At 43.5% G+C, this 18049-nt stretch overlaps 1 protein-coding gene across 3 annotated transcripts in view; it reads left to right on the forward strand.

The window, feature by feature from the left end:
• Positions 1–484: 484 nt before the first annotated feature.
• TBX20 (T-box transcription factor 20) overlaps positions 485–18049 on the forward strand; it is a 38995-nt gene continuing 21430 nt past the window's right edge. The window contains exons 1-5 of one of the 3 annotated variants that reach the window (XM_056485480.1): positions 485–748; positions 2843–3077; positions 4412–4576; positions 9805–9913; positions 15350–15508. In XM_056485480.1, the coding sequence (XP_056341455.1) occupies positions 622–748; positions 2843–3077; positions 4412–4576; positions 9805–9913; positions 15350–15508 (795 nt within the window). In that variant the 5' untranslated portion in view covers positions 485–621. The remainder of the gene's footprint in view (positions 749–2842; positions 3078–4411; positions 4577–9804; positions 9914–15349; positions 15509–18049) is intronic. The other 2 variants (XM_056485481.1, XM_056485482.1) reach the window with 2 other exon arrangements.

An 18049-nucleotide genomic window follows, 5' to 3' on the forward strand; every position in this document is an offset into this window, starting at 1 on the left:
AGAAAAATCCACAGTTACATTTCAGCCTTTCAAGCGCCTCTCCGCTGTTTCTTGCCTCGGCAAAACGAATAGCCTAGGGGACCTTCTCGGGAGCATCCCCGGTCGCGCGGTCTGCCCCGCCGTTCCCGCCCCCGGGGCTCAGAGGAGCGGAGGGCGCTACCCGAACCGCAGCCGGGGCCCCGACGGGGAGCGGGGCTGGGGTGCCCAAAAGAGGAGCGGTTGCGGGGAGCCGTCCTGAGGGCCGGCCTCCCCCTCCCCGCTCTGCGGACGGGCAGGGCTCTTCCCTCCCCTCCCCTCCCCTCCCCTCCCTTTCTCCTCTCCTCTCCTCTCTCCTCTCTCCTCTCTCCTCTCTCCGTCTGTCCCTCCTCCTGCTGCTGCCCGCCTCCTCTCCCTCCCCCGCGGCCGGGCCGGGCCGGGCCGGGCCGGGGCCCTTGACGTGTCCCGGCGCCGATTGGCCGCCGGCCGATAGGATCTCCGCGGCCCCGCGTTAAGGCGGGTGAGCGCGCGGCGCCGGGAGCACAGCGCTCCCGGTGTCCCGGCTCCGCCACTCGCGGCCCTTCTTCCCGCCCGCCCCGTCCGGGCAGCGCTACACCGAGCCGCGCTGCGTCCCGCACAGCGGCCATGGAGTACACGCCGCCCCCCAAGCCTCAGCTCTCCTCCCGGGCCAACGCCTTCTCCATCGCCGCCCTCATGTCGAGCGGCAGTTCTAAGGACAAGGAGTCTCCCGAGAGCACCATCAAGCCTCTGGGTGAGTGGGGACGGGGGTGACCGCCGGTGTCCGTGGGGTGCGGAGCTCCCGTCTGTCCGTCTGTCTGTCCCTGTCCGCTCTGGCTCACCCTTCTCAGCGCTCCGGCAGCCGAGCTGGGCAGCGTCTCCGCTGCCCGAAGGTTTCCCCTGAGAAGCAGCACCACCTAAGCTTGAAAGTTGAGCGCCTTCAACACCCACGGTCGTTTTTTGGCGAGGCTGTTTACAGCATAAATTCCTCCAGTTTTAGTTTAATTCCTCTTATTCACCTAGTTTCGCTATTTGTAGAATAACCCCACACTTCAACGTAGTTCAATTTCTTTTCGCTGACATGAAATTAATCCCTTGAATATTTATTGCAAATTCACCCTGGTTCTGAAGTCAAATTACAGACTCTGTTGTCGTGCCAAGGCTTACAGGGGATAGTAAAACTTGTGGGTCGAACTGAAAATCCGTGCACTCCACAGTTCCTCGATGTAGACTCATATAGCCTGTTTTGCTCTACAGAGACCGGCAGGAGGTTTTTGTAAGTGCTTGCGATTTTCGGGTAAGCGGTTTCACTCCTATTCGGTTGCTTCGATTCAGAATCCTGAAAGCTTTTAAAAAACAATAACATTTTCCCCTCCTCGCCATCCCCTCCCCCGCCCCCCCCAAAGTTTCTGCAGTTTGTTATCCTTGCTTGTATCTAGGAGTACGCAGAAAATTACAAAATATGTGTTAAGCTCCCAGGGCGCCGATGAACAGGATTACACTCAATCTTAAAAGAATTTAGAAAAGGCAGCTCCTCGGTGTCTGCTGCACCTAATCAACTGTCTCAAAAGATTTCACGTAGTCTAGGGATTCATTGTGAACTTTAACATAGCGCCAGTTTTAAGTCTGGGCGCTGATGTAGGCCGGGTATTCCCGGTCGGCGTATTTACATGGGGTTGTGTTAAACTTGGTGTTGGTTGGTTGGTTTTCAGGGGGCTTTTGTTTTTGGTTTTTTTTTTTGGGTTTTTGTTTGTTTTTTTTTTTTTTTTTTTTTTTTTTTTTTTTTTTTTTTCCTGAAAACGTTAATTTAACTTTTCAAAAAAATTTAACCCCTTCCCTCATGTCGCTCAAGTAAAAATCGAAGAGAAACGACTGCCTGTGACTCAGTTTTTATTAACTGGAACTTTAGGCAAAACCTTTCCCTGGAGGGGTAGGGCGCCTTGGCGCTCGCTCCTCCCGTTCTTTGGCTCCGGGCGGCCGATCCGTCGCCGCATCGCGGGGCCGGGAAGAGCCTTCGCAGTACTGCTCCCTTCTGGCCTCGCCTCCGGCGGAAGCTCCCAAAGGAGCTGCTGGAGCTCCCGAAGCCTCCCGAGGCTTGCTGTAGTGGGCGGGAGCCAGGCGCAGCGGGCGGCCAGCGTCGGCAGCAGCTACTGCACCGCGTAGGTTGCGCGGCCGCACGCAGCTCCCCGGAGCCTGTTTCTGCAAAGGAGCGGGTTCAATGTCAGCAAACCGGCTAGGAGAAAAGCAGACCTAGCTTTCCCGTAGGGTGAGCCCGTGCGCGCTGTTTAATTAGTGACTGGGGTTCGCTTCCTCGCGAAGGAAACGCGGAGGCTGCGCGGCCGCGCTGGGATCCCTCTGCGTTGCGCTCTCTGCCAGCGGCGCAATCCAGGAGCAGCCTCTCATGCTCTCCCAGCGTGACCCTGGCCCTCAGCAGCCTCTCGGCGCCCAACGATCCCGTTTTAATGAGAATTAGTGACCTCTCCGCGGAACCCCTCGGTTAGCGGAGAGGCAGTGCACAGGGAGCGGATCACAGCCGGGCGGCGGCGAGGCCGGGGCCGCGCTGCTCCCGCCGCCCCCCGGGCGTTTCTCCTGGTGCGCCTCGGGGGAGAGGCGCCGCTCCGAGCTCTTCCCGGAGTTCGTCTCCGAAAATCAGCACCGCTGCCCTCAAATGAGGGGACGCCTAAAGAATTGGCCGGGTCTACGGGCGTGCTGGGGCAGAGCGGGGCAGTTGAACGATAAATGCCTTTTATATATGCATGTATTTTTGTTTTTTTAATAGTTTATTTCGGTGGTCGCGTTGTCCCGGCTGAATCCCCTTTCCCTCTTTCTTTTTCCTCTAACCCTGCAGAACAATTCGTCGAGAAATCCTCCTGCGCTCAGCCTTTGAGTGATTTATCCAGCCTGGACCCTCACGGGGATTTTAGCAGCAGCCCTTCTTCCCTGTGCACCGAGCCCCTCATCCCCACCACCCCCATCATCCCCAGCGAGGAGATGGCCAAAATCTCCTGCAGCCTGGAGACCAAAGAGCTCTGGGACAAGTTTCATGAACTGGGTACCGAGATGATCATCACCAAATCCGGGAGGTAAGGCTGGGCAGCCCCGGGGTTTCCCTATGGGCTTTCGAAAAGCAGCTTTGGACAGGGGGGGAAAAAAAAAAAAAAAAAAAAAGTTACCAAAACCCCGCGGTTTTTTGTAGAGGGAGAATAGCGCGGCTGGGTTAAGGGGAGGAAAAGGAGGGTGAAGCCCCATATTTGCCGCAGCCCCTCGGTGGGCCCAGGCCGGCGGTGCGGAGCCGCGGTGGGACAGAGGGAGAAGCGGCCGGGGTCGGCAGTGAGGCGCGGCGCGCTGCGGCGGGGCCGGCTGAAATCCATCCGAGGCGTCCTGGCGGCAGCGAAGAGGTGTTGTTTCCCTAACAGTCAGGTTTATGACTAAAATCCCGCGGTGATTTTAAGGCGCTGGGTTGCCATAGACCGAGGGAAACATGGGGTCGTGGGGAAGTTTCTGTCAGCGTTTGGTTTGGTTTGTTCATTTCTCTCGGTTGCAAAGATGCGCAGGAGAATTTCAGGCTTTCTTCTTACCTCAAACGATGCCGTTTCTTCAGTAAAGTTTGTGGGGTTTGGATCAAACGCAGTCCAGAGGAGCCAAATGTATTTTCGAGTTTTTTATCCCTAAAGTCTCTTTTTATAAAGGTAGTTGCCTGAAGATTTTTTTTCCTAGCTGATGAACTCTATCGGTATATGGGTTTTTAAAATAAAATAGGTATAAAACTTGCAATATAAAACATGCTATTTAAAGTTCAAAATTTTAAACTTTGTTTAAAAATTTTACTTAAAGGTTTAATAATTTTAAACAAATATTATTTAACTTTTTCTACAGGATAATCTTACATTTTAAAATTGTGTTTTGTTGAAAGTTTAGTACAGAAAAGAAATGTTTTAGTTTTGAAAATTTCGTTCAAAAATATTGTGAGCACGCTTTATAAAACACTCATCTAAAATATGTGAGAATAACAACGGAAATAATTTCTGGAATATTTCCCTTGCGGTAGAATGAATCCCGTAAAAAATAAATAATTAAAAGAAAATCCAAATTTCTAATTATCTATGTACCTTAGCTATAACTATTTTCTGCAGTCGTTGTGTACTTTTAACTAACAGGCAAATAGAATATTTCTCCTTTACCTTTTTTTACTTTTAGCATACTTTTCTTTATGCTTCCCAAATATTGTTTCGATTTCAAGCTGCTTTTTGTCTCCTTATTAGAGAGACACAAGATTTAACTCCCATCATGTGGAAGAAAAATCAACAGATGCTTAAAGTTTTCTCAGGGGATTTACATATAATTATTTTAGCAGCTTTTCAGATGCTCTCTTATTTCTGCTGCCCAAATACTTACTTTCTGATTTACCTTTTTTCAGGAGAATGTTTCCTACGATCAGGGTTTCCTTCTCTGGAGTGGATTCTGAGGCCAAGTATATTGTGTTAATGGATATTGTTCCTGTGGACAATAAAAGATATAGATATGCCTACCACAGGTCTTCCTGGTTAGTGGCTGGAAAAGCTGACCCTCCTCTCCCTGCAAGGTTTGTAAATTTTATTGCTGGTCTTTTATTTCTCTTTACTTTCTCCCCTCGCCCTCCCCCCCCCCCCCCCACCCCCCCTCCCCCCGCCCCTAAGAAATATCTTGTATTAATCTTTCCCTTCTGTTTGCAAATAGTGCTCTGAGATTTTGAGTCCATGTTCAACAAAGTTGGTTATAAAACTCTTGATCACAATTTTTGTGTTGCAGAATCTGGCCTCAAATCTCTGCTTGAGGTTTGATTTATATAGAATATTCCAAGACATGCAGACTTTGATTAGGAGTTATTTTATACATTTCTTTAAATTTTTTTTTTTAATGAAGTATGTAATGATTCAGAGAAGAAAACTTTAAAAAAAAAATGATTTTTCTCTTGGATTTTCCCCCCAGTATTTGACTTCCTAATTTAAAACAATCCAGGCACCAATCCAAGCAGAAGTGTAGAAATAAATAGCAGCTCATTGTTGTTTATGTTTGAAATTACATTATTTCTGTAACATATCCAGCATTTGCTAACCAATGATTTTATTCTTGATTTTAATCACCTCTTAGGCAGCAGGCAAAGTACAGATCATTAACTCAGCACAGTTACTTTTCTTTTTGTTAAGAAATCATGACATATTCTGAGACATTGGGGAAAAAAATGCCTCTGGAATAAATTATCTGAAATAAATTCCCTTTTCTCTGCAGAAACAAATGCTTTAGAAATTTTATTCCTAAAATCATTCCATTAATGTAGGTACTGATGGATTCCTTTAAGCCTGGGCAACTGAGCCTGCAGCGCTGGGCTGTACAGTGGGAGGGCACTTCAGAGGAAACCCACACTTCATCGTATTCAGCCCAGCACTTCTGTACCTACTTCAATCCCCAAGTCCAGTAAGACTGCAGCACATGTTGAAAGGCTTTGCTGAGTCAGAGCCGGAGATATGGAAATAATGCAGATGCGTCTCTGGCTTCAAAGAAACTTTTTTGTGGAGGGCTCTGTGTAGGGACACAGATCTGCTCCAGGTGGCTTAGCCCAGGGTTAAGAACTTGCTTATTACAGAGACAGAAATTATAAGTGAAACACAAGAAATGGAAACAAATTTTTTTGGTGTGTGAGTATAGGCACCAAATTCTGTGTGATTTCCTTATATAAATAGTTGAAGTGAAATCTTGGTGACTGGCGATCTCTGGAAGGCTGTTCAGGGAAGTAAACAAATAAAAAGCACAAGCAGAGAAGCTGTGATTAAAGACAGCAACCTAGGAGTTATGTCTGCTTTGTTTTCATGGCCAAAAACTACTTCTTGCAGTGTGGTTAACGTCTGAGGGCTTCATTTGACGTATTGTAATGGGCACTGATCAAAACCCAAAGCAAAAACACAGATCCTGCTCCAAAGGAGTCAGCATCAAAAGAAGAAATAACAGAAGAACAGAAACAGTTTTAAGGCAGGGTTTCCCTCTTCTTATTTTTCTGTTCACGCCCCTTTTGGGATACCTTTAAATAGATTTCTGATTCACACTCTCTCTGGCATAGACCTGCTCAACAACAAAATGTTAAAACCTAAGAGAAGAGACTGGAATAATTAGCAATTGCCCTAATGAGTATTGGATAAAACCTTCTGTAAGTCTAGCATTTGTTCTTATTGTACTATGGTAACTTTTGGGACTCCTCAGCAGATCGGTGCCCCTATGTGCAAATGCCTATTTGTGCTGTTCCATTTTCAGGATGCTTTGCCCCTATGTGTGAATGTGCACCTTTCCTGCTTCATTTTCAGCATGCTTAAACACACTACTGATCATTGCACAGGCAGAAATAGCTTTTTCTTTGTGTGGACAGTACTCACATATACATTTATGCACTTTGCCCTCCTTATATACCTCTGTGGTGAGAAAAAGGATGTCAAGAGATTCAGTGTGCCAGTGTTTGCATTGTTGGTGCTTCTTCTGGAGTGTTAATGCATCTTTTCAGGTGGGAGGCCTCAGTCTTGCTTGAAGAGAATAAAAGTAGTTCTCCTCCCACCTTGAAATGAGTGTGGTCCTGCTCAAGTAACAGAAACCCTTAAAGTTATGATTTCTTGTCCTCCAAGCACAGTCTTTCAGCTCTCCCTGCTTCAGGAGTGTCAGTGAGAGTGTGTGTGTGTTTAGCGTCTGGGCACTGGTAACAAGGGACTTACTCCCCGAACACGTCACTGCCTGCATCTGCCCAGGCACAGTGATATCAGGGGAATAATTCAGGAGTTGCACTGTGACTGGGTGTAAGACTTTGCTGGATTGAACTAGTTTGATGGTTTTACTCTTTCCATTATAAAAATAACTTTCACCACTATGACAGTTTTGTAAGTTATTTTTTGTGTTTTTGGTTTTTTTTTTTTTTTTTCCAAATAAGTATTCTGTGATTCTGTTTGAAAGATTAGCCCTTCAGGGCACTTTCTATTAAAACCAGTTTTTTCCTTGTCTTCCTGCTGTCAGTGTTGAAGACAAGTTTATATTGCAATGAACACGTTTATGTTGCAACGAACACTTAAATAAAAATCAGAGAGTCTTTTATAAGTCTTCTAAAGTGGTATCTGGGGATAGAGTTCCTATGTGATATTTTGTGTTTGTCTTTCACATTGTTAAGATTGTGTGAAATATCAGTTCAGTAAGTTTCAGAATGTGCCTTTACTTGTTCTTCTTCCTTTTTTGTCTCATTTCTTTCCCTCAAAAGTTTGTTACTATATTTTTTCAAACTGTATTTGTCTATAGTAATTTGCTTAATGAACTTAGTGTTTACAGACTTATGGAGAACTCTAGGCAGGAAACCTTTAAAATATACTATTTTTTAAAAATTATTTGAGACATTATGGTAAATAAAAGGAGCATGCATGGGGCTTATGGGACCTGACCATCTGTTAGACTAAATAGAGGAAGGGCCGTGTTACATTCCAAAATACACAAGGAAGAAACAGTCCCCAAACTTTGCATACATAATGAAATATTATATACTGCGGAGTAAATTCACACCCAAATCTGGCTCCTAAATTCTTTGTGAATCAAAGTGAGGAGCCCCTCACGTCTGGCTGGCTTTAGGCAGCAGATCCCAGGCAAGCTTCTGAGAGAGCCATGTGGGCCATGCTGGAATGAGCACATTTATCTCCATGACCTGTTTGCTTGTGTGCACTTGTGGTCTTGCCAACAACTTCTGCTTCAGAAATCAGTGTTTCAAGTGTTCAATCCTCTTCCTTGCAAGCTTGGGCTGTGGGAGAAGTGTGGGAAATAAGTGTAGCTCACCAGAGGGAACTCCGTGTTGCAGTGGGATTGTTGGGGTGTAGCAAATGGGTAAAGAAAAGTAAAGGTCTATTATTGCTTTTCAGTAACTGAAATTCTTGTGCCCATCCTCAGAGACTTTCCTCTTAGCACCCTGCTTACTGGCACTTGGTAGTTTTAAGGCATTAACCATTATTGGCGTAAAAGAATTGTGCTCAGCTTTTCAGCACAGGGAGATCTTTACTCATTCCCCACACATATTTGAAATACTTTAGCTTCTTCGTCCCAAACCTTGCTGAGTCTGACACTCTGATCACAGTAAACATTATTAGCTATCCAGACACTCAAAATTAGGAGTCAGGCTCCAAAAAGGAAAAAAAAAAAAAAAAAAAAAAAAATCACAAGGCTGGCTGAAAAGTTGCAGGGCATGTTTGGGACTCTCTTTGTTTTGCCTTCCCTGATTCAGAGCTCTAAATATTCAAATTTCCAGTTTTTTTAAAGGAAGACAAAGTTAGTTTTCATGAGAGCTAAGATTCTTTTGACATAGCATGATTCCAGGTCTTAGGATTTCAGATACAGCATTATTTTTCATGAGCTTTGTAGTGCAATGGCCAGAGTCGATAGCAGTGAGGATGCCTGCATGCTAGGAATATTTATTGTGACAGGAATCCTGGCTCAGCATCCCTCCCATGGACACAGCTAGAGCAGCCAAGCTGAACTTTGGATCAATGTAAAGAAAACATCCTGCACATCTGAGGCGAGCTGTGCTGGTAAAACTTTGGTTTTGCTGTCTCTTGGGATTCTGCTGGCAAAAAAAGAATGCAGGATCAAATCTCCTTCCTCTTTGAGCAACAGGGCTGTTCTCCCCAGTGTCTTTAGTATGAGCATTCCTTGATTAGGGATCAGGATGTTCTATTAGTGAGTTACGTCCCAACGTCCTACTGTTTAGTGGTTTTTTTCATTATAAAATTGTAGCTCAGCAAGGCCAAATGTTTATCTAACATGGCAGCTCAGTTCTGCCCCACACACCTAATGGAAGAAAGTCATTTGTGTGGCCAAAGACATCACCCAAAATGAGAGTCAGGCCCTCAGTGAGTGATAACCAATGCAAAATAGGGCTGGTTTACGCTAGCTGAAGGTCTAGTCCAGCTCTCGTCTTGTGGTGGCTCTTTGCCATCACAAAAGAACAGTTGAGTTAATAATTTTCAGCAATTCATTATTCCTATAAAATCATTGCTCTTAAATAGCATGGCACTTGTAATTAGTGTATTCACAATGTATATTTTATTGTGTCTGCATGTCTTCTTGCTTCCTTTTCTTCTGCTTTATTTCCCAAGTGTAGAATTGTTAATAACAGAGCTGCAAATAATTTTTAATGTCAGACCACTGTGCTGGACTTCACCCTTCAACCTCTTATAAACAGACGTCACCACAGCAAATGTGTGATCGAGTGCAGGTTAAAATCATTATCACAGCTTAATGTTACATATAAAGAAAAATGCATTTTTATCTGCATTCCCCCATTATCTCTGTAATGACACCATGCTTTTTCTCTTGGAGTTGTAGTCACTGTTATTTTAAGCGCTTGTTAGTACAGCTGTGGGGAAGGACATGATCAATTTTTCATTTGGGAAAAGACACAACAGGGAAGGTTAGTGTCTCCATTTTAGATAGCGGGATAAAATAATAGGTATGGTTAAGGAGCAGTCTAGGACTCAGACACAGGATTCTCAGTTATGTTCCAGTGAATTAAATAAGTTATCTGCTTTACTGTCCTTCATGAATAGCTTTATTTCAGGAATTCGTTAATTTGGGGGAGATGGTGTTGTGTTCTAGTAGCAGATTTGTACTACCCTAAGCTCTCAGGAAGACCATGCCTGTGAAACCACTGCGTATCCCAAAAGCAAAATATGTGTATTTCAATTTCATGCAGAGGTGGTGCCCACACACAAGCCCAGAGGTGAAATTTTATTTTAAGCAGGCATTTTCCTTGTGTTTTTTTAGGTTGTATGTGCACCCTGACTCCCCATTCACAGGAGAGCAACTGCTGAAGCAGATGGTGTCCTTCGAAAAAGTCAAACTCACCAACAACGAGTTGGATCAGCATGGCCATGTGAGTAGCTCTGTGAGTGGGAAAGGGAAATTACCACGGAATTGCTTGCTTGTGCCATAGGGCTAAATGGGAGAGAGACTGCCATGGGGAAAGGCTGCTATGCCCCATGTTACACCTCTTTAGACAGCCCTTCATACCACAGTGGTGGAAGATGTGTGAAGCTTGAATGTGTTTGATTTAACATGTTTAAAGGTCCTTTGGGTTCCTTTGTTGTTGAAGAACACACAACTTTCAGTCAGGAATTTCTGTAATACTTAAGAAGGAAGGGCCTGGATCAACAGTTCAAATCATGCTGCTACTTCCATTAGATGCAAAACATTCATCAGGGGCAAGTTCAGGATGGAGTTAAGCATCAGAGCAAAGGATAGAAGGAAGGCAGATGAGCATTTAGTTGTGCTTCTGCTTGCGTTTTGCTGTGACTTGGCAGTATGCTCTGCCACATGCCATAGCCAGCAAACCTATGTATTTTTTGTGTGTGCTTGGAAGCTCCCTATGGGCCATTTCAGGCCACCTGTTAGGGTTAGGCTGTCAATAAGAGCTCTTTCACTTCCAGAGCCATCGCAGAATGGGCTCAGAGTCAGAAGAAAATACTGACCTGACACCAAAGCACAGTCTATAGACTTAAAAAACATAAGTGTGCCTCAATTGCCCTTGAAATAACTGTAAGCTAACTGCAAGTTAAGGTGTCACAGGGTGGGCTTGGGCCTCTGAAGCAGACAGGTCCCAGCTCTGATTGGCACCAGTTGGTTGTCACAAATCCTGTGGAGGGTGGTAAATATTCAGAACTGCTTGCCATGGGGTCCTGCTGTGCTCCATCAGTGGACAAATCTGACTGCCTAGTTGTAGGTGGTAAGAATAGGTACCATCTGTCCTGTCCTCTCTAAAAGTGCCTGTGAAGTGCAGGAGCGATAGGTAGGGCTTCCAAATTGTAAAGAGTGAGCTAAAATTGTTGCCTCTGGTCTTGGTGTTTCTCTCAGGGAAGGTAGAAGGAGCAAGGGGCGGATTTGAAAGAATTGTTGGTTGAGAATGGGGCAGTTCAGTTCGGAAGAACGAGGAGGACAACAATAAAGGCAGTGTTAGTGAATGAGATTGAGAAGAGAGGAATTATTTTGAATTCTAAAGCATGTGTAGGGGCAGCTAATTCCTTCAGCTGAAGAATTGTAGAATACAACTTATCAGAAATCCCTTCCCTAGTGTGGCATTTATTGCCGGGACTGTGGGAGACAGTGACCATTTGTCTCAGTTGTGTTCTGTTCAAATCTGTTCTGTTTCTCATCCAAAAGAGAATTTTCATTCATTTCAAGAACTGAGAATTGAACCACGGCCATGATAATTTAAAATACATCCTGGAAATAACAGCATCAAAAATAGCTGAAAACCCCAAACAAATAAACAAAAGAACACCCAGATAGATGGTGTCTCTCTGTTGTTCTTTTGTAGAGATCCATCTGTGGGTATATTGTTTTTGAACCCAGTTCCCACCTTTGTTCCCTTCAAGACTAGTGGAGAATGGTTCTGCCTTTTTCCTCTCTTTCATTTCATAATCTACAGAAGGGCGAAGCTGAAGGTTTGTGGGCTCTATCACTGAGTGATGATAGAGCAGTATACGTGAGCACTTAAAAAGAAGCATTTTTCATCATAACAGGGGCCATGTGTGTCTCTAATAAAGGGCTTGCAGCAGTATATTGCAAACTAGTTAGGAGAGCTGCAGTTCCCAGAAGCCCAGAGGAGTGGGAAGAAGAAGTAGGTCTGAGAAGCTGTCGGGAACAGAGACATGTGGCAAAGCAAGAAGATTCAATCGTCTCAAATACAGGCAGCAGGAGAAAAAGATCCATAGCGTTTGAGATGCAGCCTTCCCATTAATTTCCGGAGAAGCAGAGGTTAATCACATTCTTTACATGAAGGCTATGGACAGCCAGCGATAATGGAAAGTTTTGTGAGTTAAGAATAAGCTTTGAAGGCTTGATCCTGTGTTGAGATTCGACAATGAGGGATAGGTTACCCCTTCAAGGAGCATTCTCTTTTTAATATTTTGTGGGAGTTTATGCTCCAAATTAGGATGTCAGGTTTTATGTGCTGCCTTACTGAAGCTATACAAATGCCATCATTGGATGATCAGTTAAATTAAGGAACAAATCTGTCCTCTGGAGCCTTTAAGGTGGGCTCACTGTTCCATAGCTCCTGGCATTTCTGGACTCCTGTGCATGAAGGGAAGAAGAGAAACGAAACACCTTCTGAAATATCTCCCTTTAGTTTGAAAGAGCCAGTCTTCACTTTTTAAGGCGTGTTGGTTCCTGAGGAAGTTTGGATGACCCAAAAGACACCTTTAAATACTAGTTACAGGTAGGGAAAATGGATACAACCTGATTCCAGTTTGTTCTAGTTGCTTGCTGTCTTCACCATCCAGAAGGCAGTTTTGGGTGTTAAGGCAATTGTGGTTTATTTGTAGGGTGGTTCACTTCTGAAAAAGAATCTGTGGAGAAGAGAGATGTGTTTGTTCTAGCATATATTTGTTTTCTCTTATTCCGAGACTTTTGGAGTTGGCAAGCATTTCTGATTATGTACCTTCAGCAGCATGTGTAACCCCAGAGTTATGCACATATTCTCCCCAAGCCTCAGGCACAAGTCGTATCTGTGTGTGTGTGGCATACAGCTCACTCCATGGAAACACTTTCAGTTATCCTTACCAGAGAAAGGAAATGGCTTGTATCTCTAGATTTTTACAGCCAAGCAAATAATTGCCATTTTTCTGACTGTGAAATATTTATGAATGTGACGTTTCCCCTGTGGTTTTAGTCATATTTTTTACACAGAGTGCTTTCTTTAGGACTTTTCACTGCCCTTCATTGGAGTGCCATCATTTCTTGTTTAAGGTGAGGTGAGCCATGAGTGTATACATTTTTGTAATTGTTTTTCTGGCACTTACTCAAACACATGAATCTATGCAAAAGCAAACTCAAAGCTATGAACATGTGTAATAAATAATTGTGAAAGCAGGGGGTGTGGAATAGCCACAAGGAGTTAAGCCCAAGTTTTTTTATTCAACCAGGCAGAAATTAGGAACCTTCGTGCTTTCAGAAAGAAAACTTTATATGGTAATGCTATTATTTGATGAATATGAATGCAGCATTCACAGCACAGTTCCCAAATTCAAAATCACCTTGAAATTTTGCAGCTGGCATCCAGATTGCCTCTGGTGACTGGTCTATAGCCAGTGGGAGCCAGATGCCTTCAAACCTGCCTGACCTTACAGCAATCAGCATCCTGTAAGGACCTATCCTGACTCAGGCCATTAGCACAAAGGTGGATGGCGTGGCTGGGGGCCTGTGGCTGCCTGTGGCAAGGGTGTGCAAGGGGGCTGCCATGAGTATATGGACACCTGATGTATCTCTTGGGACATGCCAGCAGGATTGTCACTGAGCTGGCATAAGGGATTTTCTAATAGCTACACCATACAGGGGGGCTGCTTGGACGCCACTCTTAGAGGCTGCTCTGTGAGGAACATCCTGTGGATCTAACTCCTTTGAGCTGTTTCCTAACACAAGATGTTGCACAAATATTAAGTAGTGTCTTTGTGTGTCATCAGCAGCTTGTGTGGGGGTGCAGGTGAAGAACTCCACATACAGACCCTCACATGAAGGAAATGGTGACATTTACCTTGGTCAGGGGTTTTTATGACCTCCTGATTACATTCAGTTCTTGTTTTTTACATAATGACCAGACTTGCCTGTGGTGGGAATTAGGAATGTAGAATACCATGACAAGGGAGCTTATCTATGTGCACTCTATTTTTTGAAAAACTTTCATAAGGGATTACATGGTCTTGTTTGAGAAATGTAGTTCCTTTATCACAGTTTGCATTCAGAGAGAAGTAAAAGGAAAGAGCATGTGTGAGAGCTGCTCTCAACTATTTCCTGCTTCTGCCTGACTGCTCCTCAGAATGCCTTGGTGTGGATATCATGGTCATGAAAGGCAATGGAAAGCACCAAGGTCTGTGGGCCAACCCCCTCAGTAAGCTCATCATCATCCACACACCCTGCTTTAAAATAATTTTTCCATCTGCTTAGAGCACTCCCAAGTAACTCGGATGGCAAGACAAAATGTTACAAAGAGAGGGGAAAGTACTAAGGGTGTTAAAGGCAAGGTCCATGCCTGCTGTGTGTGTTCCTATATGAAATGGTAAAGGGCTTTGGAAAGGGACCCAAGCTGGTTAAAGCAAACATGCAACACTTTCAGGATGATGGTTCACTGTCATTGTAATGTCTTTCTTGTTGCTGTGTGCCTGCCCACAAAGTCCCAGTGAGAGTCTTGGCAATATTTGGTCCCCAATCGAGCAGCAAAGAAAAACACTGATGGAAATTGTAGTCATGATAGAACTGTCTCTAAGCTCACCACTTCAATGCAATGTGTAACCTTTCTCATTGACGTAGCATGAAATACTGCACTGCTCCTGCTATGTTTCAGCTGAAGTTAACACTTCCTGAGGAATGCACATTAGCTATTCAAGATGTACGGAGCTGACTGTAGTGTCATTATGGCCCCTGCAAAATAGAACCACCCACACCATTGCCAAATTTTGTCTTGTGACTGTGATTATATCCAAAACAAGGGCTGGTGTGAGCTGAGCTCTGTATTTAATTCTTATATTGTAATACTGTGGTTAGAGGCCGCCAAACAGGCCTCCAGCCAGTGGTGACTGAAGCAAGGGGGACTCTTGGTTTGACTCCAGTGAATGTTGAAATTGGTTGGTTGGTACCTTAAGTTTAGAATTGTTTTGTGAGCTCGTAAACAATTATTAACGAGGATAGAATAGCAATGGGGGTTCCTTACTTGTTTCCCTCCTTTTTCGCATTTTTGGTAGTGTGTGGTGATGAGCACCTCTGAAGGGGTTTGTTTTAAATGTTTGCCACAGTGAAAAGCTACGTGGAGTTTACTTTTGGTCAGATAGTTTGTGCTGCTGCGGGTAGGTTTTTGGATGGGTCTAATTTTTTCCATAATTTTTTTTTCTGAGGGATTTGTGAGCGTTTTCATTCTGCACCTGTGCATTTTTGCAAGTGGGATCTCTTGCCCATTAGCTTTCAGGAGTTACATATTCACACCTGCCAACCAGGGCACACTCTGGCGGTGGTAATTCTGTATGTAAAACACCTCACCTGCAGGAACAGGTATTCACACCTCAAGAAATGCATGCTCACCAGTGGCATAGGGGTGAGAGGAGGCTAGCTCCTAGGATGCCTGCTTTTTCACCTTCATTTCCTGGAACTGCCCAAAGGAACTGGAGAGTTTGCTCTGAAAACTAGCCTCTGGCTGGTTAGATTTCAGACACTTCACCTGCAGTGTTAAACATTCCCCCGCCACGCACACTATGGTTTTATAGACTTTGGGGGCCCTGTCAACTTTTCTTTCGGGACAGTGCTCTGTCATTCTTCCTTGCAGATCATTTTGAACTCCATGCACAAGTACCAGCCAAGGGTCCACATCATTAAGAAGAAGGATCACACAGCTTCTTTGCTAAATCTGAAATCAGAAGAGTTCCGAACATTCATCTTTCCAGAGACAGTTTTTACTGCTGTTACTGCCTACCAGAATCAATTGGTAAGTAGAGTTGCTAATTTCAACAGATGTAACTAGATCCCACCCTGCTGAAAACTTCCTTCTGCCCAATCTAAACTAGGAAAACTTCTGCCTTAACCTACCTTTCCATGCCAGTGTTATTCACATTCATGAGTAATCCCTGAATATATAGTAGTAGTACAGACTTCAAAGAGCAGTAAGGATTATTCATGAGAGTAAAAATGGCAAGTAAGAGGCTTTCTTTTGTTTTCTCCTCTGTCTAAACAAAGCTGCTTGCATATTAACATTCAGTCATTTTCTAATTATAGCTCATTAAAGAACTGTTCTTATTTGCAGTGATCTTTCATGCCACAAGCTATGAGTGGAGAGAGATTCTGGTTTGCACATGATGATTTCATGGGCTTAAAAGGTTGACTAATTAAGCTGTAAGGCTCAAACATAGGGAAAATCACTCAGAGATCTGCTTTTCAGAGGCTGCCCAGATTACATCCAGATGTTTGAATTTCAATTTGCATGCCAGTGAATAATATATACAAAATGGAGGAGATCATAACAATGGATTGCTAATGAGTAATTTTAGGAAGTCTATAAACAATCAGAGAACAGAGGCTCTGCTTGATGGTGGATTGGACTTCAACATTTAAGCCAGTGGAAATATGTTGTTACCTTCAGTATGAATCAGAGCATCCTTTAAGGGCTTACTGACTATGGTACTCTAAAAACCCACCTATTTTGCTCCTTAGTTCCCTGGAGAACTAAAAAAATTAAGAAAAATATAGGCACTGTCCAAATATTTGGGCAGGCAGCACCACAGAGTTAATGTAATGTACCCGCTGTATTATTTAAACAAGTAGGCATTTCCTAATATGAAGCAAAAGCAATTTTGAAATGCCATGAATAAAATGAAATGAATGCACAGAAAGCTCTGAAGATAATATCAGTAATCCTTAGGACAGACTCCACATCCTGCTTTAAGGCTTTAATGTATTGATTTCGACTTAGGTTTGTATCTGAATGCTGTAGATGCAATCAGCACCTGGCAATCTCAAGAAAATAGTGTTTGGACAGGCAGTTAGATTTTTCCGTGTAACTTTCTTTAGAAACAAAAAGCAAAATCATAACAGGCATAAAACCAGTTAAACCCAGAATTTATTTCTGTAGGATGGATTTGTGTCTATCAATGATATTTATACTAAAGATGTTTCTAAACTAACCTTCCCAAAGCACACACATTGAGTCCTGGAAAATTTCTCAATGGAGCATCTCCGGAACCCCTAGAGGTTGATGTTGTCATTTTATTTATGACTAATGAAAATGGAGCCTTTTTTCATTTTTGCCATTTCTTTCAGAACTGTTTTAAGGAGGGATTGATTACATTTCTGGAGGTTATTAGATAAAAGCTAAATACATTACACTTTCAACAAACTATCTCATAATTTAAGATTTAAAGGGCATGCATTTATTTAAACAGTCAAACCACTGCCACAGAGTTGAATTGTAGGTCAGATTTAATTTTAAAATGCTTTCTAGCAGATGTTCTCTGATTGTTTGTGAGACAGTCTCTCAGGAAAAATATGGTCATAAATGATTGTGAGCCTCATCTGGCTTTGGTGGATACTAAAATTTCTCCTGTGATGTCATACCAAAACTTTAATATCGGGAAGATGGAAGTTTGATTGGTGAAAATATGCTCAAGAGATGAACAGGCATCCTTATTATTCTGTAGTGCAGTTGGCTTGGTATGTCGGTGATCTCAGTCAATGGAACTAGTTAGAGCTTGTATTTTTTCAAGGTAGTTTTCAAAATGCTGCCATAAAAATCTTCACTGTATGTGAGGTATTAACTTGCCACTCTGCAACATCACCATGAGCTGAGGGCTTATGGATGTCTTGGGAGTAGAATGAGCCTATAGCTAACTTTCTGAGCTTCAAGTTTTTTTCCACTAGTTGAACCTGAACGATGAGACAGCCTCAAACCCTCCACCAGTACTCACTCACATCCATGGCATTTGAGCACTGGCAGACCATAAATTAAAAAGTCAGAATTTCCCTTTGCCAGCATGTCCCTTCCTCTCTGTATTTTCCTCAGAAGACCTCCTTCTCAGAATTAAAAGTTGGGTCCAGTTTTCCTTTTTTTTTTTTTTTTTTTTTAATATTTTATATAAATATGTATTTGCCCTTCTTATTCTTTGTATTTTGAGGGAGAAGCCACCCCATTTTGGGATATATTTATTTGATGAGAGTGTTTCATTGTTTCAGGATTTGGAGAAGATCCCCCTTTTTTTCTCTGAGTCTTGAGCCCCAGTTATTAAAAATGAGGTTGTAGCCTCTTCGATACAGTTCTTTTTGAGGAAAGTCAGGCTGACAAATCCCCTTAATATGAAATGTTGGGAGCTGTTGATTTTCATGGGCTTAAGTTAGAGTTGGTGGCATTCACTGTCCTGGCTGAGAGCATTTCCATCCCAGAAAAAAAAAAAAATGGTGGTAGTGATGTGAAGCCATAGCTTCAGGTCGCTTGAGTATGTATTGGTTGATGTCCAGCTCCACCAAGTAGGCTCAGCTA

The sequence above is a fragment of the Oenanthe melanoleuca genome, chromosome 2, assembly GCF_029582105.1.
Source record: "Oenanthe melanoleuca isolate GR-GAL-2019-014 chromosome 2, OMel1.0, whole genome shotgun sequence".
Lineage (NCBI taxonomy): Eukaryota > Metazoa > Chordata > Aves > Passeriformes > Muscicapidae > Oenanthe > Oenanthe melanoleuca.